Below are 25840 nucleotides of genomic sequence, written 5' to 3'. Positions count from 1 at the left end.
TGAATACATGGTTAATGGGCACTAAATCCATGCTCTCGGAGAGGAAAACTGAGTGGGTCCCTGGGAGACTCTGGTCACAGTTTATCAACCAATCAATACAAAGTCTTACTACATGTGTGTTTCTGTTCAAAGCACTTCATTTACTGTAAACTATTAACTCATTAACATTGAACTCACTCAACCAGATTACAGCTTATACCTAAACACAGCTCATCTCTGGCAGCCTTTTGCACTGAGGAACACTAGATAGTACTTCAGCACTGTGCCTAGGGGCATCACACACAGTAAACATCAGAAACAAAAAGGATAAAAATGCCAACACACTGTCACTCATCGACCACCCAAAAGGATGCATTGATAGCACGAAGCAAGAAGAAAATATGTCGTGCTGGACCTTTGAAAAGAAAATACTTATCAGGTGACTTCAAGTTTTTTGTCACACCGCACATGTCAGCAGAACAGGAGGGAGGTATCAGCTCTGTTGACTTTGGGGGCTTTGGGTCATTTTCAGTGAGTGAGTGAGTTTTCAAGCACTGAGTCTGTAACAGATGATGAGGGCTCACTATGTGCGGAATGGGCTGACTGTGCGTGGAACTCCCTCTGGATCTTTCTTGGTGTTCTCGTCCAAGGAGGGAGAGATCCACAGAGTTTCCACATTCTTCCAAAGACATCTGAAAGCCCTTCCTGCACAGTCTTTCCCAGCAAGAATTGACGCTTAAGCTTTCCAACTACCACCGCCCACATCCTCCTGACATCCTCCCAACATCCTCCTAGCCTCACTGAGAGCAGAGTGAAATGGACATGAATCAGAACTGGGGTCTGTTTGGAGCGTTCAGAGCTCAAAGATTCTGCTTACTAGAAGCCAAAGAGGCTTCCCAGGGCTCCAGAACCCCTTTCCCATAACTAAAGAATAAGCCTTGTGAACGTAACTACCTTGTGTCTTGTAGTCAAATTAGGAAATGCATCCTCCTACTCTGCTGTTGGAAATATCCTGGCAGAAATACTCTAAAGTCTACCCCCAAAACAAAAATCCGTCTCCGTAAAAGATCATTAAAATCAATTATATTCCCGACAACAAAGCATTAAGGAAGTTTTACAGCCTCTCCACAAAGCACCATTTAAATACCTCCATGACATAAGTAAAATGAATCATAGGTACACTCAAACTGTTTTCGAAGTGAGTGTTTTCCTGTTGATGGCGTAGGAAATTAGCATAAATGCCGTGCGCAAATTCACATGGCTCTAGAATCCCACAGAACAATCACCCAAATGTCGTTTTTAGTTATGTCATATACAGTGCCCCCGCCAAAAGGGGGGGGGGAATTGAATTTGAAACATCAGTCAGTAAGATTCCCCAGCTGTTATAGGCAGTGCCATCATATGACTGGCTGAAAACGCAAGAGTGTATTTTATTGTGAAATACAGCCTCCATGCTCTTCTCAGAGTGGAATGGGGGAGCCAAATGGAGGAATAAAGGAACTATCCAAGATATTCTTCTAAGTGGAGATTGCTCCCTATTTTCCTTCAAGTTTCTCTCCATAAGGCAGAGGCAGGGGATCCTTTTTGGAACTCTCCATCTAGTTAATGGCCTTCTGAGTTACGAAGGCATAGTCTCGCACTATCGGCTTTCCTATGGTAGAGAGAAGTCTCAAGGCCCGTTCCAAATGTTGTTAAAATAACTAGGTCTATAAAGAAATAAGCCAGAAAAGGTAAAAGAAGGAGAACTATGAGCATAAACAGATGGAACCAAAACAGAAAAAGAAAAGAGATGAAAAGAATAGAAAACTTGGTGGGGAAGAGCCAGGAAGAATTTTTTTAAAGAGTATAAAGTGTTTACTTATTTATTTGAAGATAGGACAAAGGAAACAAGAAAATATACAAGAAAGAATTGGAAATAAAGGAGATCATGAGGTAAAGAAGCGGGCAGTGCTCAACTGGCTGCTTTTAACCAGATAATTAAGATTATCAGTTGTGAGAAACTGATCTGTAATAATTGCCTTTTGCTTTTGTGGCCTTAGAATGAAATTTTTTTTAAATTGTAAGAGAATCAAAGAACAACAACTAATGTGCCTGCTGAAGAGTGCAGGACACCCCCAGTCCACTTCTGGGACCCCTAAACATACTGACATTCAGGAATCAGGGGATGAACAAAGGCTGAAGAGAGGACTAGAATAGCCACAAAGAGAAAGCCAAGAGCAGACAACTATGAGAGTTCGAGGGAGAGGAAAGAGCCCCAGAGTCCCCTCTCCACTCTCAGGCAATAAATCTGAGAATTTAAAAACTCGCATTAGCATGCCTATTTCTGAACACTGACAAATTTTACTAACACCAAGTGACCTTCCACAGTTTTTCCAAGTGTAATGCATAAGGGCTCTAAAAAATAGAAAATCACAGGGGGAGAAATGCACATACGACCATACTGAGTCCAGGGGGGAAGTTTGGGAAACAAACTCATAATAACATGTCCCCCTAAAATTTTAAAGGATGGGAACTCCACATTTGTTTGTAGTTTGAGTAAGTTTGACGTTTCCACATAGCTGTCATACGCGTTCAGAAGACTTCTAATCTATTCATTTGACTGATAACATCACTTGAATTTTCTGATTTTTAAATCATAGCCAAATAAAATAAATCAAGTGTATTAGAAGAATTTGAGGTCTGTGTAGGATAAACATCCCGCTGCTACAAGGTATCCAAAACCTAGTATTCTGTAACTGTCATCATCACTATGGTTACAACATCATCTGCATCTATCACCGTCAGTACCATCACCATCACCACCGTCTTCCAAACTATCATCACAGCTCACCACCGCACTTAACCATATCATTTGTAAATGGCCACGGCCTTATTGTTTAAACCAACTCATGTGAAATTACTTCACTAAACTACCTAGAATTCTGTCACTTGGGAACTGAACACATATCTTTCTAATTGCCATATTTTAATCAAATATAGTCAAGTATGCATCACTTTGAACACCATTGATTAAAGCAAATGTATTCCTAGAATTCCTAATATTCTTCAGGCACAGAACACAGCAACTATTTTTTCCCACTATCCTGAGACCAAGCATATCATAAAGGTGTCTTCCCTTAACCTCCAGTTGAACACTCGGGAGTAAAATGGCAGGAGGAAAAGGGAGCTCTTTGAAAAACGAAACTATCCATCAATTCACGGCAAGAGCTGGACCGGTAAAATAAGACTCCTTAGGAGCTTTGATGAGCCACCGTCTCCTCTTGGTGAAACCTCATATGCTTTCACTCTGGTCCGTAAACAGCTGTAGTTTGGGGTTTATCTAGAATCTCCCTGGAAATATCCATTTTGATTCTAAACAAGGTAGCCATTCTCCATTTTTCTTTCCTGAAGAAGTAAACTGAGACTCAACATTCTAAGGAAAAGTTACTTTGTTTCTTTCTCCTGGTTCACGGTCTCCCTGTCCCAGGATAGGAGTGGGAGTAGAACTTCATACAGTGCTCTCTCAGCGTGGACCTTCTAAACTTACACTAAAAAGAATGCTGGCATTACAGGGAAGCTATAGGAGGGCTCATCTTGTGTATAACATTGGAGTTGGTAAAAACATGATTCAAATCCGAGAATTACCTCGGGTAAAACTTTTAACATGATCATTTGGATTTTGAATGTTCTAACATGCATGTTCTTTACAAATAAAAGTAGATTCGGCTTGCAGGAGAAAACATTTTGTGTTACCACTACTCCCTGTTTATAAGAAAACTCTCAGCCACTTGAATCTGTCCCTTCCTCATGCTTTGGTACACACAAATGTACAGACAGCTATTCAAATGTGGGTAAAGTAATTTAAAAGCGTGAAATATTTGTGTAGCTTACACACCGCCTTCACATGCACAGTCTCACGTGAAAAGCCCTATGTTCCTACCGTTCTGGGATGGCTGGTATTGTTCACTGTTTTCCCTGCTGTCTGCTGCCTCCACATTCTATGTTTTAATGTAAAAATGCTCAATGCAAATCTCTGAAATTATGAATTTCACAACTTTATAAATATATATGTATGTATTAAAAAGTAAAAAAACAACCGGGAACTTGCATCCAAGTTAACTGAGCAGGACGTAAGGTTGGCTAAGTGGCAATTACCCCTGCGAGCCGAGCCCCAAGGTGGTACGAGCCACATGGGATTGGCAACAGACGAGACACGGAGATGTGCGATTGCGTTCACATCCAAGCGCACACTCTTGTCCCGAGCCAGGCGTGGCTCCTTGCACTCTTCTTAGACCTCCTCAAAGCTGAAAGGTGGTCACCACAGACAAAATAGTTCTCCAAACTATACAGACACCAGGATCCAAATGATCGGGGGACTGGCTGATGTGGACAGCTTGTTTCTTAAGTTTGGTTTCGTTTCGTTTGATTTGAAACGTGGCACCTAGACATACTGACTACATTTAAAATATTCAGGCAGCATTAAACACCTATGTCGAATTTTTAAAAATGTGATGAACATAAGTGTTTCACCTTTAACTTTCTTTGAAATCCTCAAAGTTGTCTGAAACCTAAATAATTCTGGATAAAATGACTTTTCTGTGAAATTCTGGTAAAACACAGCTTACAAAACCACAGCTTGTTGATCACGAACAGATCGTGTCTCCATTAACAAGGCACCTCGACAGGTGACAATGTTTCTCACTTAGTTACATGCCCCGAGCTATTTTACCTGCTATATCTGCTCATATGGCTGCACATTGTAGCCAACGGAAAAAGTAGCCACAGCATGTAGACACTGAGTAAATTAAGCTTCACCCAAATTCCCTGAACATCCCTGCTGCCCACTGGGATATGTACAGGAGAAGAACCCACAAAGCAGCCCTATTCCACCATTGGAAATAATAAGTCTTAGTTCTTAATTGCTCACAGATACCAAGGCAACATATATGGAAAAAATAAAATGAAGATGGACAAATTAGATTTTTTGTTTATATAAATAAAACTATAATGACTTACCTAAATGTGTTGTTTTCTCCTAAATATATTTTAGGCCTGTATCTTCCAAACTTCTGTGGCCTCGACTCACACAGTATAACATGGCTTCACCAGTCTAGCATCCATAGACTCCGAAAGTTAGAACCTGCCCTGACTGCATGCATACCATGTACTCTAAGACAATATTTTTTAAGGTTTGTTCTATTTTTAAAACTTAAACTTGGTAAAGTGACTTTGTCATTTACTGGATCGTGAGAAACATTTTTAAAAGACAGTTTTCAGCCCCCAAACTATTGAGAAGTACTTAGGAAGAGTAAAGTTGTTCGATTTTTTTCTTTTAAGAGCTTGTTCAATTTTTTAAAAATCCGGGGTTATTCAAAAGAAGAAGAAGAAGGGGAAGAGGAAGAAGAGGAGGAAGAGGATGAGGAGGATGAAGAGGAGGAGGAGGAGGAGGAAGAAGAAGAAGAAGTAGCAGCAGCTGCCGTAAAACACTCATTACTGGCATGGATATATCCCTTTCACCTTGAGTAGTAAGCCAAATGAGAAAATCCTTCTACCCAGATTCCACCTGTGTGTAAGTTTTATTTTAAGAATCTCTTTTCATTGTTGGTTTTTTGTGGGGGGGGGTGGTTGGGGGAAGGACCTGAATATCATTTGGAATAAAAGTTTAAGATAGGGTATATTCTGGTAAGAGTCTTTGCCGCAGAAAAGCTAAGCGGTGTTGAATAAAATGTGATCTCTTTCCCGTGTTCACTTTGTAATTATTAGCAAGGCAGTAAATAACCCGCCAAGGAGCAGCCTCATTAGTTCCCATTGAAATGCACTGGCATTAATTTGCAAAAATAAAAGAACTGAAATTAAATGGAAAAGAAAATACTTTAGGAACTCCACCATAAGGTTATGGAACTCACATTCTACCAATACCATCCTTAACAGCAAGAAAATTTTAAAGTCTGAATTAGACTTAATCGCCGTAGTTTGTTCCTTTAGCCTGCAGGGCGGGAGAGGGGTGCTGGGGATCTAGAGAATAAAGCATTTGCCTCTTCCGACTTAACCCAGAATCAAAGCAACTGAGATTAATTTGAACAAAAAAAAAATTTTTTTTAAAGTTTCCTTTACTGTTGATTTTGAGTTTGAAATCTGGGCCTGGACCCACTTCGCTGTCTGATCCTTTCGTTTCCTGGGTGGGCTAAAGGTGAGCTGGGATACACCATGATTTCATCCTTTGGTGTCTTCTGGGGCCAAGCCGCACCTTAGTCCTATTTCTTCTACTATAAATATATCTGGAAAGAGAACACTGAGCCAGTGGCCAAAGCCTGCCTACACTGGGCTAGTTCTGGTTCAGCAGCCTGTGAGCACCCAAAGACTTGTACCTGGCCCGTGAAACTCTAACAGGTGTTTACCAGACCCACCCACCTAAGCCTTCTGCTGGCCCTTAAGGAAAAGAAATGGAAATGAGAGGAAAGCGGGGAAGGGGTGTCAAAAAAATTTCTCTTAGGAGAAACAAAAACTGAGGACACAAAACAATTGTCACTTAGGTCATGAAGAGTCTGTGTGTCCTGGATTCCCCTGTGTCCTGGACTGCCCTGGCACAGTGCCGGCGGGGGGAGGGGGGTGCGGGCCATAGCTAACCTGAGTGCCACTCCAGCGCATTCTCTGCCTGCTGGGCCAGGCAAGTAACTCAGCTGTAGGGGATTACTGTGCCGGTGCCTCAATGTGGTATGTTGTAAACACATAGGACACCTATGCCAGCAATCTGCTCGAACTCAACCATAAATCAAAACTTGTTGAGACCCATTCAACTCCGGTACCAGCATTTCTGAGAGGCCAGAATTCAATCCAGAACCCCGGAATGGGGAAGAGAGGGGAAAAGATCTGTAGGCACCTCTGCCTAAAACCCTATCTTTTCCTGTATACCTTGAGTGTTGCCAGTCCAAAACTCTATCTAGTAGAAACAACATTGAACCCGACACCATGAAACAATTAAATTAAAAAAAAACTATTAAATCTTCCCTGAGTCCCACTAATCCCAAACACCTCCAGCTTTAAATAATAAAGGGGTTCCTTGCTAGTGGCACAAACCACTTGGACCTGGGGGTTTGCTAGCTTTAGCTGGCTTGCCCCATAAATAACTTCTTTAGACTGTTTTCCAATGCTTGTACAGTTAGGGAACACGGGGCCTTTTGGGTCTGACTCTCCCACAAGATAGCTACGGAGGAGAACATTGTTGTGGTTGGGGTTGTTGTTATTGTTGTTTTAAAGCCGCCAATAGAGAGAAGGCGGGCTCCGCAAAGAATCCTTCCTGACTTCCCAGAAGGGTGGGAGGGAGCGATCTGCAGCCCGCGATGACCCCCTCGTGCGCTCCCTCCCCAGGCCAGACCGGACACAGCGGCTACCCCGAAGTGGTGCAGGTACCTGTAGAAGGCGGGAGGGCCGGTGTCGCGTACAGCGTAGGCGCTGGGCTCGTTCTCCAGGTAGTAGGGCACCTGGTGGCCATGCGGGTGCAGGAACGGCGACAGCTGCGGCGGCGGGTGCAGCAGCATCAGCGGACTGGGCGACACGCTGTTGAGCTGGGGGAAAGCCCCCAGACTATTGGCACCAAAGGCGGCCGCCTCGGACCCCGGACCGTAAGTGATGCTCGACTGGCCATAGACCGGAGCCGAGGCCCCGGCGGCCGCGGCGGCGGCGGCGGCGTTGAACTCGTAGGCGGCGCCCTCGGGGTAGTTGAACACGGCGGGCTTGCTGTTGTCCACGTACACCTCGCCCAGAGCCCTCTCCATGGGCATCTTGAGCTGCGGGCGATTGAGGGGCTCCAGCTCGTTCCCTTGGATCTGGTGCAACAAGGCCATTCCCGAGGCTTTGGTGTGAAGGGTCATGGTCATGGTCAGTGGCAGCCGCCGAGGTACAGACTGGCTTCCCGCGCACGCAGAGGGCTCAGCAGCGGATGAGCCACCTGGAAAAAGAGTAGAGCCCGAGGTTAAAAGAGGCTCAGCGCAGGTCCCCTTGGCGCCAGTGCTGGCCCTGCCCCTGCCCCTGCCCCTGCCCCTGCCCCTGCCCCTGCCCCTGCCCCTGCCCCTGCCCCTGCCCCTGCCCCTGCCCCTGCCCCTGCCCCTGCCCCTGCCCCTGCCCCTGCCCCTGCCCCTGCCCCTGCCCCTGCCCCTGCCCCTGCCCCTGCCCCTGCCCCTGCCCAGAGGCAGAGCTATCCTGCAGAACCCAGGTAGCCCAACTCCAGCGAGCGCACTCAACCACTCACGGGCTCTCCAACTTTGCAGACTGGTCTCCCCTGTTCTTAGACATCGCAAACCTGCTGGAAGCCTCGGACCAGGGGCTGCAGCTTCCAGGCACTTATAGGAACATCACACCGCGCGCGCACCCTAAGAACCGCTATCTTCCCTGAACTTAACTTTCCTGGTCTTCGCTGCTAGATTTCGCTGCAGGGGGTGAAGGCGGCAGAGGGATCTCCAGCAGCCGCAACCTCCACCCCCACTCCAGGGAAGACTAGGTTTGCAACAAATGCAGACTGAGCCACAGGCTGGTTTCTTTTCTTTCTTTTTTTCCTGATGTGTTGCCTGTGTACCTGTGCCAGGCTCCAATCTGTCTCTGCTTGTCTCCCTTTCTGTTTGATTCAGTCTTGTTGGCTGGAACTGCGTGGTGTGTGCATAGAATGACCCTGGAGGGACAGTAACTGTATCTGTAACTGAGATATGGCAAATAGGATGGGGTGTATGATTGCATATGCAGCCAGCCACAGACAGCTATATTTAGCATCAGCGGACGCAGATAGGAGGCATCTAGGGCCAAACGAGCGGACAAGGACCGTGTATAGGAAGAGCTGCACTTGGAGTCAAGGAAGCCTTCAGTTTCCTCGCCTGGAAAAAAAAAAAAAAACACTCCCCAAGGGGTCCCTTCCAGCACAGCCATGGCAGATTTGCCCAGCTTGGTTTTTCTGTTTTTGTTGGACCCCGGTGCCAAATTTGCTTCTTTTAGAAATCCTCATGTGAATATGATTCAGAAAAACCTTCGGTTAGGCACACTTGGGTGTCCCTGCCTTCCACAGGTTATGCAATCAAAACTTGAAGAAACCGAGCATGAAATAAGACGTTTTCCCATAAAATATCACCTGGGGTCATTAACTAAAGCTCTGGCAATCACGCAGCCTTGTCTGTCTAACCAGAAACTTTTGAAAGGCTCTCCTACCTTTCAGCTCTTGAATTCTACAAATGGAGCCTCTGGGTTCACTTAGCATAGGGTACACAGAATCTAATATTCAAATGGCAAAGAGGTTAAAGGAAGTTTTTAATTCAGTATTGAATTAAATCCTGACTGCGCACACACATGCACCTGTCATTGCAGAAAGAAAAAAAAAGATGCTATCTTGGATAGTTTGTACCTTCTTACCAAACTGTGTATACCCCAACCCTATGTCCCCTATATAACCGTTAACATGTGGCTTTAGTTGCTAGTCCATATATCCAGAACAGTTCCTGACACATGCAAATGCCAAGGTTGCTCTTACTAGTGGTTACACTTTAAAAACATTTGCTAAGCACACTGTTTATCTAATTCTTAGAAAAACGGGTAATTGTGGATAAGCCACAGCTAAGCTGACTTAAATCTAAAGACAAAGTTGAGTTTAGCACCTATAAGTATCAGTGACAGCAAAGGAAGGGTTAAAAATACATGAGGTGAATCGTAGCTATTTCTCTCTATGGCCAGCAACCATTACTTTTTAGAGCAATCTTTTCGTAGATGATTTAGTTTCCATAAATCACACTTTCAATTTCCAAATGCCTTTTTTAAAACACATGCAAAAGCAAGCACTTCAGACGAGGCTCTTTAAAAATCTGAGCCTGCCAAATTACATATAAATGGCACAGAGAATCCTACAAGTCCAGAAAGCAGAAAAAAAAAAAAAAGAGCGGCACAGATTTCCCCCCACCCCCCAAAAGAAAACCAGCACAGCCTCCTTCTCCAGCTAGGATACAGACACTAGGCAGAAAGGTAAGTTGCTTTCTCAAACCGCTCAAGCTACACAGAAAGAGGGAAATCAAAACACCGATCCTACCCTGCTGGTTCAAAAGCGTCTTTCCAGAAATGTTCCATGGGTTTGTAGAAGTCAAGAGCTGAGACAGTAAGACGGAAGGAAGGAATGTGCTCGAATGATCGAGTGGCGCGGTGTGTGATCAAGGCAGAGCGTGTGTGGATGTGTTTGTATGTGGAGTGGCAGGGACTCTCGGGAAGCAGCCAGTAGGCAGGGCACTTGGCAGCCCCTCCCGGCAGACGCGGCAGCTGGGCTTCTGCAGGACGCTGAATGAATGGCAGCCGGAGTCCGGGAGACTGGCTGGCTGCTGAGGGACGGCAGTAGCACCACTAGAATCAGCATTCCTAGAAGAAACTCCAGCCCCCTTGGCTCCCTACCTGTGGAGCCAGAAATGTCCAGTGCTTTCTGCTAAAGAGAGGGACACCGAGATGTCTGTAAACCACAGATAAAGTAGAATGGCAGTCAAAGTGTGCTGAGATCAAGTTTACAAACTATGCTGAGGGGAGTTTCTTCCTAAACAATGTAATAAAACAAGGAAAGCCTTCTGGGATACATTTGGGTAAAGTATCTAGCCCCACTTTCCTTCCGAATAAGATGCTCAGTGACCATGCTAACAGTGGCATAAGGAAATCAGACTTGGCAATAAATAATTTTGGCGCTCCAGGAATATGTTTCCAACTGAAATACAAGACTCCCTCACTTCATTAGTTAAGCCCACCAGCCTCTCTACCAATAGCCCACTGACTACTGTCTGCAAACACATCCAAAAAGAGGCATTATTTTAATCTTAAAGTTAGGAGCATAAAATAACTTTGCTTTAAAGTGATCACAGCTGTAGTAGTGTTGGTTGTAGACAGAGGTCTTGTACTTCCGGTAGACACACATGTTTCTTAGTGCTTCTCTCTACCACAATACAACACAGAGTAATGAGGTACCCTGACTGTGCCCTCACTCTGGGTTCCAGGACACAGGAAGCCTAAATGACTAATTGCAACCCCAGGAGTGACCAGTCTCCGGGCCCAGAACCCTAGGCAGTTACCAAGAGATTTATGAGTGGTCCTTGAGCCTAAGAAAGAAATAGAAAGAAAATACTAATGGTATCATGCTGCCACCATACTTTTTTTATGCTTGGAAAGACTGAAGGCCATGATATCAGAACATAGACAAGTTCCCTCAACAATAGGCAATGACCAGAAATATCTAATATACATAAATATTGAGAGTTGTGGTATGAGTAATAAGGCATTTGCCTAGCATATTGGGGAGTCGTGGATTTGAGATCTAGCACTGCACAGCTGAACAAACAAATAAATAAATATTGGAAAAAAAGAGAGAGTTTGTTAATCCTTTGTTGGTGATAGTGTTGAGTCCTGATAACAGTGGCACCTTCTATAAGTCAATAATGATGTCACACTCATCAAGGGAGCCCAACTAAACTATGCAACAAAAGAAGGAAAGAAAATACAAGACAAGCGCATCAAGGAAAGTTGGTGTAAAAAATAAAAGAGGAAAGAAAAGGCATCTGCAGATCTGCATGGGCAGGGTATAAGAAGGCAGATTATTATCTCGGGGACTTTGGCTCTGGAGAAGTTTACAATCCCAGTTAGCCTGAACTATCGCAAGTAAGACATTTCCAGGAATAACTTTCAGACTCCTCTTGGTAAACTTTGTTTCACCAGGACAGGGGCTGAGGAGGGATGCATGGCACAATGCCATGTTGGTTCCTGACCCCCAACCCCACTGCTCTAGCCACTCATTTTCTCTTGGTCTCATCCCTGTCTTCTCTCTTCACTCTTATGTTGAGGACACTGTCCTGCTGTTGGCTATGTGGCTTGCCCAGGCGAAGGGGAGACCATGGACTTCCTTGACTTCTTGTCCAGTGTAGCCTCCGGTTCCAGCGCCCATCTTCATTCTCTCTCCGACCCCAACACAGACACAGCACTGCTGTCTCTCCAGTCACCAACGTTAAAGCATCACCATTTTCTCTAAGGTCTGACACTCCTTTGCCTTCTATGGCTATCCAAGAAGCAATTCCCAAATCTGTAGTTTGCACTCTCCCTTCCCGTGTATCCGCCGTCCCTTTTCAGTTGCCTCTCACCTCACCTGACCTAAGTACAGGCTCAGTTTATCCTGAACCCCAGCTTCTCTGAGAGTAGAGGCCCTTCCTCCCTCCCCAACCAGTCTTTTCTAGTTTGTCACCTCCAACAGGGAGGGGATGCCTCAGTCGGATGAATGAAAAAACCCCAAAGCGTTTCTTTTCTTTTCCTTATTTTTCCTTCTTCTGCTTAGAAGATTCACTTTTCTGACTTGGCAGAAAACATCTGCTTTCTTGAGATTAGGACCAAGCACCAGCATATCCTCACGGTCATCATCCACTCCCTCTGTCTTCTGAGTCCCAGTTGTAGTCCTCAGTCATTCATCCTCTTCCTCCCTGAACTCAAAAGTTATTTTTGTTGCCTCATGCCACAGAGGAGCAACTCAAGGACCTGACTCTGAGCATCTGAAGATGTAGCATCTTGTCTGCTCACTCTTAGGTCACCAAATATGGACTCATTTCCTATCTAGATACTTCCAAGGACAAAACAACACCCCATCTGTCTGAACGACTCTCTCTGAAAACTAACTTTCCGCATGACCATGACCGTCCAGCACTTTCAAAACTCTGTTTTGCTAGGATGTTATCTTCCTATCTTCACTGCAACGGAGGACATAAAATCAAACGTCAAATCCATCTCATCTCAAGGCAGAAGCCAACAGTAGTTAGCAGCATGATCCACCTGAAAGCTTTCCCTTTCAGTTCTTATCCAGACAGTGCTAGGACCAGGCAGAGCTTCCTCTCCAGCCCATGGAAGAGAGCTTATGCTACTAACATGCTCCCTGCGCTGAGATGGAAAAGTTTTAGCTCTGTATAGTTTGGACATTATCATGATTATAAATGGTGTGTGTGTGTGTGTGTGTGTGTGTGTGTGTGTGTGTTTGTGTCCAGGTGTATGTGTGTATATGCATGTATGTATGTTTGTGTGTGCATATATATGAGAGTATGTGTGTATGTGTGTATGCATGTGTATATGTGAATATATGTGTGTATGTATGTATGTGTGTATATGTTTGTCCTTATGTGTGTGTGTTTAGGTGTATGTGTGTATATGCATGTTTGTGTGTGTGTGTATGTGAGTATACATGTGTATGTGTGTGTGCATGTGTATATGTGTGTATGTGTATATATGTATGTGTGTATATTTGTGTATGTGTGTCCATATATATGTGTGTATGTGTGCGAATGTGTATGTGTGTATGTGTATGTATGTGTGTATTTGTGTGCATGTATGTCCCTATATATGTGCATGTGTGTGTATGCATATATGTATGGGTGTGTGCATGTGTGAATGTATATATGTGTGTATGTGTTCTCTCTCTTTCCATTTTGTCCTTTCTTTTCTTCTTTTTTCCTTCCTACTTTTTAAGACAAAGTATCAATCTGAAGCCCAAGCTGTGCTGGAACTCACTATGTAGCCCAGACCGTGTTGAGACTCACTACGTAGCCCAGGATGGTTCTAAACTCAAGAAGAGCTGCCAGAGTGCTGACATCTCAAGAATCAGTGAGTAGGTTCACTAAGAACCTGTCCTTGAGTCCTGATTCAATGCTATTTTCCTCTACAGCAGAAACATAATGAGTTTCCTCTCTAAAGGGCTCTTCATTTTAAAGATAGTTTGAGCAGATTTTTTTTACTTGTCTTCCTAGACACTGACCTTAGAATATTACTTTCTGAAGCAAAAACTAATGTACAATGGAATGTACATATATTAAGTATACAACCTGGCAAACATGGATCTATTTCACTATTAACAACCATGTCAAACAAAGTATAGAGCATTTGACTATTTCAATCAACCCAGAAAGTCCCGTATACCCTTTCTAATCAATCCTCCACCTTTACCGGCTGATGTGTTAGCATAGTTTTTTCACCTAAATGCTGGAATACATACAACCCATCAGGAAGTCCGTTCAGGCACTGGGCTCCCAGCATTCACTTCCCTTGGCATCAGGATGCAGAGATGTCATTGCTTCATTCAGAGTCTTCTGCCTGGGAAGGGGAAGCCTGGAAGTCCCTTCATTTTACTAACATTCTTTCATTTGTAGACTTTTTAAAAACAATACTTTTAACTTTAATTTGCTGATGGCAACCTGAGCTAAGACAGTACCTGGCCAAGAGTTGCTCTTGATAAATATAGTAATCAATATTAGCAAATACAGTAATCAAAATATAATCATCCATGCAAGTTTAACATGTTGAAATGTGAAGCTTGGAAGATTGCACGGATACACAGTAACCATTCCACCTCATTGCCAATACAGAGAGAGAATATTTGCAAACCAATAACTCATCCAAAGCCCTGTTACCAACCCTGTGACCTCACATCTACTCTCTGTCTCCCTGATGATGACCTGAAGATAATTCCAATATCTTGGTTGCCAGGTGTAATGGCTACTCTTTATTACAGATCAATGAGTGATTCAGAGGTAATGCTCAGCTTAATAGAATTTAGTCCCTTTTATCTTATCTTTTCTTGGAAATTTTATTTTTTTCCAAATACCTTGCAAGCTTTTTGTACTATTTACTTGCCTTGCATGTGGTAGAAGATAATTCAGAGAGGGCTTTCGTGGCAAGTGCCATGAGTAACACATGAGTTGCAATTATCTCAATTATTGTCACACAGTGTCCCTTTCCTGCCTTTATCTATTGTTTACTTGAAGAATCACATTGTCAGCTTAAGGGTGTTATTCCTTTGTGTAGAGCAATAACCAATGGCTAAATACGTTTAAATTCAGGAAGGTTCATCTGATGTTAGGAGAGTTTACACATACATGGATGGACAGATAGACATACGCACACACACACACACGCACACACATATACACACACACATACATACAGACATACACACACATATGCACACATACATACACAGGCACACATACACACATACACACATGCACACATACATACACACACATATACATACACACACACACACACACACACACACACACATATCACATAATCTATGAAGAATTGTGCCCAATTTCAAAGCCAACCCCACCAAATGGTTAAAAGGAAAGCCAAAGTGTAGGAGAGGGTTGGAGTTTTAAGTCTTTGCCTAAGCCTTTCCTTGCATTTAGTCACAACCACGGCTGACTCCCACTCTCCCACAGTCAGGACCCTCAGGCTAGCTAGCACCCTAGCTTCCTGCCCCCTGAGTGGCAATCATGCAGCTCTGAGGAAGTAGAGTCTCAGTAAGCATGCCAATGAAAGTGACTCATTCATTCACTTCACTGAAACAATATTGATTACTATATTTACCAAGAGCAGCTCTGAAGAGTCAGGCACTGTCTTAGTCAGCTCAGGTTGCCATCACCAAATGTCATAGGCAGGGAACTCAAAACAGCATGCATTTCCTTTCTCTGGGTTAGGAAAACTGCCATCTGAGAGCAGGATCCTCTGCCTAACCTGCAGAGAGCTGGCATCTCAGTGCCTTCATGGGTGAGGGCAGGAGAGGGAAGATGAAGAGTTGGCACTCCCTCTTGATAAGGCTTAATAAGACATAGAACATCACTCTCTCAACCTTAACCACCTTAAGGTTCTTATATGGAGATACTCCCAAGTGGAGGAAATGAATTCAAACTGTGAGTTTAGGCGGAGACACAATTCAATCAGTGTGAATACCCTGAAACAAACCAAACAAGTTTCTCCAAACTACCAAATGCTTAGATTGGGCGGTGGTGGTGGTGGTGGTGGTGGTTGTTTTTTTTTTTTTTTTTTTTTGGTTCTTTTTTTTCGGAGCTGGGGACGGTGGTGGTTGTTTTATTGTTGTTTTGGTTTGCTTTGGTTTTTTGGTTGTTTTGTTTTGTTTCGGTTTTCATCTATCATTTCTTCCACTAGTTTCTTTTTCTGATTTTTTTAATATTGTGTGTTAGCATATGTTATTTGATATGTATCCGCTACTGTGAGTGAGGTTCATGGAAGCAGAGGCCAGAGGTAGACTTCCTCCATCACTCTCTACCTTATCTTTTGAGATGTGGGTCTTACTGAACCTAGAACTTTCAATTGGAGCTGGTTGGCTGTCCACAAAGCCAGTGGGATACCTGTATCTCTGCTTCCCAAAACATAGCACTGATCTCACTTTCACATGAGTATTAGAGATCCAACCCCAAGCTTGTGTGCAAAGCCCTTTTCCAACCAGGCCATCTCCCTGGGCCTTTCTTACCTTTGCCTATCTTACTGTCCCTTTGTGCTGAGGTCTTCCTGAGGCCATTTCTTGTGCTGAGAGGTTGGTATTGCTGGAATTTGGTGCCTGCACCCTCCTCTCCCCTCATCTCCTTCCCTTAAATCACCACGGCAACTCCCAAGAGTTATATTTCATCTGTAACTTGAAGATATCAGAAAAGAAAGTCACCCAAGATCTCCATCTTGGAGAAAGATCTCTTCCCAGAAGGAACATTTTTTACCCACATGTTCACTCACTCCATGAATATTTTTGAGCACCTGCTGTATATTCACCATTTAATACTCAACCTCTTCATAATTAATTTATTTCTTCCCCAGACCTGTTCTTCCTCTCCATTCCCTATCTGGAACTGGCTTCCACAAGAATGGCCTTGGTGATCTCTCAAAGTTCTGCACCTCTTAAGATAGTTGCAGTGGCTGACAAATTCCAATATTAGTTCTGGAGATGGTACTCAAACCATAGTACTTGTCACCACTTCTGCCCCAGTCCTTGTCACCCTATTGGATTTCCTGTTCACTATTCTCTACCCCACCACAGCCCATGAATGCAGAACAGCCTCATGTGTGTTTTTCAAAGTCTGCGTGCATAGTTGCCCAGTGTATAGTTAGTTAACCCACAAAAAATCTCATTTGAATAATAATAGACTCAAACTTTTTGCCTTGCTAACTGGAATCCTTAATGGCCTAACTCATGATCATGTCAGTTAAAACTTAGGCCCAGGATTTGGAGGACAGGTTTCCAAAGAAGCAGATTCACATTTTCTAGAACAACTCATGCTTACAAGTGATGTCACCTCTGCTCATCACATCCAGACTTCTGGACATGCTTGTGAAGGACTGAGGCTCAGAAAGGCATGGGCAAAGCACTGGGCATAATTAACGTCATCTGAAGCACCAAACTCAGGGTGTGTCTTTCTTTCCATCCAATTCTCAGGTCTGTGGATACCATGCTCTCCTTTTGGTAGGTCCCATGCTAAACACAATGGAACCAAGGCATCAACTTGGTGGCTTTGTGCTCTACTCTTAGAGCCCTAAGAATCCCCATCTTTTTGGAAAACACAGAAAGATGCTCTTCCCACATTCCCAAAGCACCAGTGAAGAAATGAAGATCAGGTTTGAGAGCAGCATGCTTTCCACAAACACCGGAGCAACTCGTGTTCAGGGACATGACTTCCCTTAGTAGAGCATGAAGACATGAGCAATCCGACTTCCATCCATTGCCCCTCAAACGATAGCTCACCAAGGTCTCTCTTTTTATTTTAATCTCCATATAATTTGAACTCTCTTGCTACCAAACACATTTAAATCCTTCCTGTAGTTGCTAAATTGTACGGACTTGCAAATGTAACACCTTTAATCAAATTAAAAACAAAAACAAAAGCAAAACTAATTGCTTGATTTGATGTGATATTTTTCCGGGAGAATCAAATTTGAAAGACACTCTGGCTCCTGTTTAAGTTGTTATCACAGTGATGAAGGTGACCACTTTAGGATTACAGAGTGCTGGCCTTCCTGAAAGTAATTAGCCCATTTAAGGAATAGAACAGATGTTTGGGAAGTACATAAACACATTACGGTTCAGGAGAACGTCATGACAGACTCCCAGTAAACATCGGCATAGCGATACTACTTTATTGACACTTGCCAGTAGCTTTTCTGGCCATAAATCCAGATGGAAAAACAGTATCTCCAGAAACTTTTATCCAAATGCCAGTAAATAGCTGTGCTATGCCAACAGTACAATCCCCCATTAACCCCCATTCTTTCTACAGCCTGTCCTTCTAGGTTTCCTGTTCATCCCATGGGCCACTTCTTTTATCGTGTGGTCAAGGCTGTCTGTTCCCTGAGGTCTCTCAAGGGAGGCCATGTCCATCCTATTCATCATGGGACATCCCATCAGGATCAGATTCTGGCCAGACCACGTAGCCAAAGAAAGTGTCTGATAGACTGGGGTACTCTCTGTGATATTGGAGTGTTCAATGCCCTTCCTTGACTCCTCTACCTTTCCACAGGTCCAGCCAACAACACCCCTTCTTAAATACAGCCTTCTCAGCCCTTACTTCCAGTTTAGAAGCAACCTTTAAGCTGGATGACTTTTCAGACTCTGAACCTCACCCCATCATCACTTTAGCTTGCTCAGGCCCTCTGTTCAGCCAGCAATATGGGAGAACTTTTCCAACTGAACCAATTTCCCAGCTACCTTCCATGCAGGAATTTGGACTCTTATAGATAGAACTCTTATTAAATGAAGACCACGCTAACTTATTAGGACTGCAAAAGTATAGAATAGAAAGCAGAGGTCTTGGAGGAAGCATTTCTGTGAAAAGCATAGTCCTCACTTTTCTCTCTCAAGGCACAAACTATCACAACAAGAATAAACTGTGTTAACCCCTCCCTCCCATTAATGTATCCAGAAAGATTGTAGGCGCCAGAATCTAGGGAGGAATGCCATGAGGTGCTGTATTCTGGACACAGTATGACCATTTGCACGCATGAGCTCACTGAAGCTCTGGTTGCCTCCATAGGACAAGCCAACAAGGCCAGTTCATGTTCCAGCAGGCACCACCAACTGGGTATCACTCAATGGGTATCACCTCTGTAATAGTCCCAGAGGATAGCAACTTAGCTGATACACAAGACAAGCACTTCACAATAATAATTATAAATATGATTAAGGAGCTTAAAGGGGACAAGAATAAGTGCCTGGATGAAGACTTTATTCCCTAAAAAAACACACAAATAGTTGAATTGGAATAATAAAAACATTTCAAAATTTGAAAAAGGAATTTAATAAAAAGATAAAAACCCCTGAAGAAATGCCAAAGAAAAATACCTAGAAATAAAAAAATTTAGAATAAAGGACAAAAGGCTCAGAGGAGATTCTCACTGACAGATTAAGTCAAGGGAAAGAGAGAATAGCATGTCTCAAAGACAAAGTAGAAGAGATAGAACACACACACACAAACACACACCAGCAAGTTTTAGGGAGGTGATGTGTTGGAGCATGTTCAGAGGAAGAAGAAATTGAGGTGGGTATGAACAAAATATGTTGTATTTTGATACATAAAGAATAAATAAGGGGTTGGGGATTTAGCTCAGCGGTAGAGCGCTTGCCTAAGCAAGCACGAGGCCCTGGGTTCAGTCCCCAGCTCCAAAAAAAAAAAAAAAGAATAAATAAAAGGTATTCAAAAAAGAGGAGGCAGAAACCATGTTAAACCATTCTACAGTTGTCCACCACAACTGTTCTTTGTGTTTCAATAAGGATGTGTTCTATCTTCATAGGGGTAGTTGAACACCACCTGTGGCCATGCTAGAAGACAAGTCACCATCAGCTTAGAGAGGTTGATGATTCAACCAATGGTAAGTGAAAACATTCCTAACACTGCAAATATACTCTTTGGCTTCAGGCTATATATACAGAAATGTTCATAACAATAAAGTCCTTTAAGCACTTGTATAAAATGCCCCAGAGTTTAAGATGAATGGTCCCACCTGCACTGGGCTGCTCTTTCACAGGTGATCTTTGACTCCTGATACAATAATTCAACTTTTTCAGACTGGATACAGGAGTGAGTTAATTAAATACAGTTCTTGCTCAGTGAACCTGGGCATGCTGTTTCTTGCATATAAATGTGAATTCAATCCAGCGAGGGTTTCCCAACCAGTCACAATTCTCCTTCACTCAGCCCAAGACCTGCTTCTTTGTCCATCACCACTGTGGCCCATTGGTGTAATCAGACCCTTTCTGGGTAGTCAACAATACTTTAAGTGTTGCTGGAGAAATATTTTAAAAATGCTGTCTTTTACCCTGTACTAGGTCTGGCACCACAGTGCCCCAAGATATCTGGTAGATATCTTCATCTCAGTCAGTAAAGCCTCTCACCCACTTTACTCTATCCCATATCACACTGCCGATGGCTAATCTCTGGGCCTGGCAACAATCTCTCTACCCATCTAGTTCCCAAGGCAGGTTGCCACCATGCCAGAAATATGTATCCCAATTCTGTGGCAGCCTGGTGTCTCCAGCCACCACACACTCTCTTGAACTTAAATCTCCATATGAAAGAACACACAACACAATAACCTCTGACCCAATTGATAAGATATAATTGCCCACCTAGACATACAAAGCACTGTACACATCCATCCCTTAAGAATATTCATAACAACTTGTAAATGTGCAGAAAGGAATCTTAACATCAACTTCAATGTTCTCTCAGCTGCCTTCTCTCGTTCCAGTCTCCTCCTCTCTCTCAAACTTTTCTCCTACCCATCCTTCCTTCTTGTCCAATGACAGGCCTCGTTCTATCTTGTACCTGCCTTCACCTGTATGACATCATCCTATACTTAAGGATTCTTTTTTTTTTTCTTTTCAATTTGTGGAAGGTGAGCTTATTTCAAAGACTTTTCAAGTCTTCTACCTAGACGCCTTACAGACCTCACTGGCAGGTTTTTCTTTCATTCCAATATGAAGGAGGAGAAGAAGAAGGTTGGCCAAGGTAAGTAGATTGGAGTAGTCTCTTTGTGGGTGGAGTTCTGGTGAGCACTATTTCTTTCTCTGAAAACTACTGCAGTGTGAGTAATGCCATCCCATTTGGAGGTTTGTTTTTGTTTTTTTTGTTTTGTTTTGTTTTGTTTTGTTTTGTTTTTTACATTCTGGTGGTTTGAAGATAAATGACCCCAGTGGGCCAATAGGGAGTGTCACTATTAGGAGGTGTGGCCTTGTTAGAGTGTGTCACTATGGAGGTGAGCTTTGAGGTCTCCTATGCTCAAACTATGCCTATTGGCTCACTGTGTCATCTTGCTGCTTGCCAATCTAGATATAGAACTCTCAACAACTTCTCCAGCACCAAGTCTGCCTGCATGCTGCCATGCTTCCCACCATATGATAATGACTAAACCTCTGAAACTGTATCCCAGCCCCAATTAAATGTTTGCCTTATAAGAGTTGCTTTGGTCATGGTACCTTTTCATGGCAATAGAAACCCAAACAAGGACAAGCACAAGCCTGTTCTAGAGTTGATTTTCTAGAATAGCTAGAACCCATTCCTATTGCTGTTAAAAAGGCCAAGACATTGTGATTAGGTAGGTCATAAGCTCTAGAAGAGAACCTAATACTATTTTTCTGAGACACAATGTTAAAATGAGTCCGAATGGCTTATTGTGATACCCAAAGATGGTACACATCTCTCAACCTCCATCAGAGAAGGTTCTTCTTGCAGTAGATGACAACTAAAATGGAAACTTAAGGTTCTTTGGAGAGTCAGTTGCATTGGATGGTGTTTTGCTAGGGCAACCGCATGAAAGAATGTTTTCCTGAAGTGGATACAGGTGAAAAACAAAGGGCAGACTCATGAAGGAACGTTTCACTGAAGCAGACACAGGAGAGAGGATGTTCTGCTACAGCAAGCATATGAAAGGACATGTGATGAAGGAGTCTTTGCTAACAACACACATGTATTGGTTATTGGTTCGTGTTGCGTTGCATAGTTGAGCTCTATTTGTCAGGACTCTATGGCATATGCTGAGGCGAGACCCATCCTGACACAAGGCACACAGAGGGCACGTGATGTTTGGAGGGTATAAATAGGACAGGGTGGGCAGAGCTTGGCTTGCTTGTACAATTATCGGTGCAACACTGGTGGGTCTCAAGTCTTCGCTGATCTTCCCTTCCCTGAAAGGCATGGCCGAGAACTTCTCCTGGTGTCCTCCGAGTCCCTCTTGCCTGGCTGTCTCTGCTGGTTAGTGCCACCATTGCTGATTCATGTTTGCTATTCTAACTCTACCAAACTGCACTGCTAATGTATCTGTGAAGTGTTTGTGAGTGGATCAAACTGCCACTGCTAACCTGTGAATTGAACCGCTGATTTCCAAACAACACAGAGGAAGCTGCTCCAAAGAACCTCTTTAAACAGATCCACCCCACCACCCCACCTGGATCCTTTATTTCCCACTACCTAGGGTGGGTGGTGGGATAAAATGGAGGTAAAAGTGTTCAAAAACCATCATTAAAAATAGGATTTGGAAAAACTAAAGTTGCATAACACAGAAACCTTCAACTGGTTGATGTTCAGAGAATAAGACTGCAGAGTCCTCAACTCTAAATGGGACTTTCATATCACAGTGCTTCCCAGCAAGGCCAGGGATCTTAGCAGAACAGCAGAGGGAAGATTATAAGAGTCAAGGGAATAGATACTATCAAGGAAACCGTGTTTTGCAGTCACAATAAGGCAGTTTCACAAACAAACTCATAGGGATAGTGACAGCAGGCACAAATCCTGGACAAGCTCTAGTCAAACTCTTAGAGTATAGTTTATGAAGGAGGTGGGTACAAAATCCCACTGCTTTTGGTAGTTGACAGCTGCAGGGAGAAGAAGAGCTACCTTTGTTTAACTTTGTGACCTATGGCAGATCAACCTCCCTCCTAAAGCAGTGATGGAAAAGGGGAGGAAGGAAACTCAAAATTGGGCGGGTAAGGAGTTGAGGGTGGAGGGAGTAGACGTAGGGGTGAGTGAAGGATAACACGATCAAAATACACTGTATGAAATCCTCTAGGAATTAATTAAGATTATTTTTTTAAGTTTTAGATGCAATAAGAATCTATTCTTCAGGACTTGCTTATGACACTTCCAGAAGGATTGTTTGCTTATGATCTTCTGATACAGGGTAAACCAGGACTATTTCTCTGAGGAATAAAAGCTCACCGTGCACAATGGCACCTGCAACCAAGTACACGAACCTGAAAAGCAGAAACTCACTCACTGCTCCTGTGTGGCTATGGCAATGAGTTGTTGTAGTGTCACTTCTTACCATTAAACAGTGTCTACGGAGCCACTGGAAACCACCTTCCATTGTCCCTGCAGGGGTATTTTACAACCCCAGTAAATGTCCATCACAAAATTCTAAACCTCCACAACTAAGATTGTGGGCAAAATCATCACTGTCATGTTGAGAAAAGAATTGTGGCTGACACAAAGAAAGGAAATGTTTTGAAGTCACCTGTCAGCTTTAAGGGAAGATGCTTTTCTATACGGCTAAGGAACACAAATGACAAAAGTGTCTAATATCACTGAGAGTTCCTTTATGTACAGAAGTGTCAGTGAGGAAAAACCACACAACATCCAATGTCTCTCAAGCATTTCTTAGTCTTTCCACTCATGCAATCAATGAACAATTAGAACGGAAAACTCCAGAAGCCCACTGAAGCCAATAAGAAAAAAAATGATCGTGATCTTTGTTTAGTAGAAAGAAGAGATCATATTTTTGTGGCCGATTTCCATCTTTTCAAAAGAGCCCAAATAGTTTTTTCACATTAACAAAACCCACCTGTTGTACATTTATGTTTTTTTTGTCCATATCAAGACATGAAGGAGGGTTTCCACAATGACTGTTCTTCACAGTTGCATACTCTCTATCCAAATTTCTAGGACTTAGAGATGAGGAAATTATCAACAATATCATCATATTCCCCTCATATTTTAAAAATTATATTGCAAATATATGTTCTAAAAGCCAACCAAGTAAATTTAATTTTTATCAAGGGAAGTAGTTTGGCAACCTGCTGTGCACAGGGCACTTCCCTTTGAATTACACAGACTTCATGTTGTGTTCCTCCCTCACTAGATGTTGAAGTCTCTTGCAGCCAGTGCCATATAAACGGGCACATATTCATTAGTCGGCAAATATGGTGGCAGCAAAGGAATGAGTGAATACAGTCATCAAATTTGCTCTTTAGCTTCATGTAGAAGGTTTTAAAATTCTGAGCCTGTTCCTCAGGGTCACAAAGCATTTATCGAGTGTCTGTTGCTATCTGAAATGTAGAATGATAAGGACTTGCTAGGACCTACAGGGCAAGATGAGAAGCAATAAGCAAAAGAGAGCAGAATCATGTATCTCCCAGCCTTGCCCTGTACTCGTGAGTCAGTGGGCTTTCTGGTGGTCTCCCTGAGTCTCCTAGACTTTTGAGTCTAAGATCAGTGGACAGCACTGATCTTGCATCCTAATGACTTAAAGAATTTCCAAATTTTTAAACCCAGAATTGCTCCTGTCTAAAGGAAATACAGGGACAAAGTTTGGAGCAGAGACTGAAGGAAAGGCCATCCAAAGACTGCCTCACCTGGAGATTCATCCCATATATAAATATATATATATACACCAAACCCAGACACTATGGCTGATGCCAAGAAGTGCTTGCTGACAGGAGCCTGAATATGAATGTCTCCTGAGAGGTTCAGCCAGGGCCTGACAAACACAGATCCAGATGCTCTCAGGCATTTGTTAGACTGAGCAAGGGGACCCCAGTGGAAGAGTTAGGGAAAAGACTGAAGGAGCTGAAGAGGTTTGCAACCCCATAGGAAGAACAACAATACCAACCAACCAGATCCCCTTCTGAGGGACTAAACCGCCAACCAAAGAGTACACATGAAGGGACCCATGGCTCCAGCTGCATAAGTAGCAGAGGATGGCCTTATCTGGCATCAATGGGAGGAGAGTCCCTTGGTCCACTAAGGCTCGATGCCCAGTGGAGGGGAATGCCAGGGCGGTGAGGTAGGAGTGGGTGGATGGGTAGGGGAGCATCCTCATAGATGCAGAGGGAGAGAGAGGGGATAGAGGGTTTGTGGAGGGGAAACTGAGAAAGGGGATGACATTTGAAATGTAAATAAATAGAATATCCAATAAAAAAGAATTTTATAACAACGTGGCCCAATAATCAGTCTCACCACACAGATGATAAAAATAGAACAAATCTAAGGTCCTCCTAAAATCTTACATCCAAGATGACTTTCAGGTTCTTCCAATCTCTGTACCTGACCAGGTCAATTCTGCTCAGCCAACAACTCTTAAAGATCCTACATAGTATTTATTGCTTAGATTTAATGCTCCTGGGGAAATATGATATCCAGATTTTCATCGTTTCCCAGGTCCTGAAAGTTCAGTTTTAGAACAATCTATCAGATGCAATCACAAAACTCCTTGTAGGTGGGGACTTAACCCGGAAATACATTCAGATCTGTGCAGAGCAGAGCGTTGTGTATTACAAAGACTAGCTTTCATTTTATTCTTTCAATTAACTGAGTTAAGTAATTTGATTGTCAATAGATTATAAAAGCTGAACCACGTGTACTAGAACAAATGCATATTTATATGCAAAGTGTAATAATGGGGCCATTTATTCCTACTGCTGTGCTTAAATCCCTCAACATTCGATGGCATATTAAAAGTGAATTCTAAGGACACTGTTGGATTCTTAAAAAAAAAAAGAGTAGTGTGGAGGTGGGATGTTGTTACTTTCTCTTGTACTTGTACTTTGAGGCCATTATGAAAGAGAATCAGGAATTGGGGAATGAGAGGAATTTTAAAGACCTTACTTCTAACACATCTCTTCCACTTTAGATGAGAAAAGTAGACCAAACCTGTCTCACCAAAGCCCAGAAAAAAAGGGCTTAATTCAACCCCCAGATGAAGAATTCACAAACAGGCATCAGGTATCTGACTCACTAAATTCTGGCCCCAATTCTGAGGGCAAATGAAAAGGGCTCATACCAGGACTGGACACTTC

The 25840-nt window shown here is 43.1% G+C and overlaps 1 protein-coding gene across 11 annotated transcripts in view; it reads right to left on the bottom strand.

Annotated features, from left to right (window-relative positions):
- The window catches only part of Esr1 (estrogen receptor 1), a 392546-nt gene that overhangs the window by 252163 nt on the left and 114543 nt on the right, over window positions 1-25840 (bottom strand). For 5 of the 11 annotated variants that reach the window (NM_001433731.1, XM_087622361.1, XM_087622605.1 and 2 more), the window contains exon 2: window positions 7369-7906. In NM_001433731.1, coding sequence (NP_001420660.1) covers window positions 7369-7835 — 467 coding nt within the window. In that variant the 5' untranslated portion in view covers window positions 7836-7906. Of the gene's footprint in view, window positions 1-7368; window positions 7907-8206; window positions 8663-10018; window positions 10189-25840 lie in introns of those variants that run through there. The other 6 variants (NM_012689.2, NM_001433730.1, XM_087622547.1 and 3 more) reach the window with 5 other exon arrangements.

The sequence above is a fragment of the Rattus norvegicus genome, chromosome 1 (genome assembly GCF_021556685.1).
Source record: "Rattus norvegicus strain SHRSP/BbbUtx chromosome 1, alternate assembly SHRSP_T2T, whole genome shotgun sequence".
Lineage (NCBI taxonomy): Eukaryota > Metazoa > Chordata > Mammalia > Rodentia > Muridae > Rattus > Rattus norvegicus.
Note: the sequence above shows the minus strand (reverse complement) of the source record. Positions and strands in the feature narration are given on the sequence as shown.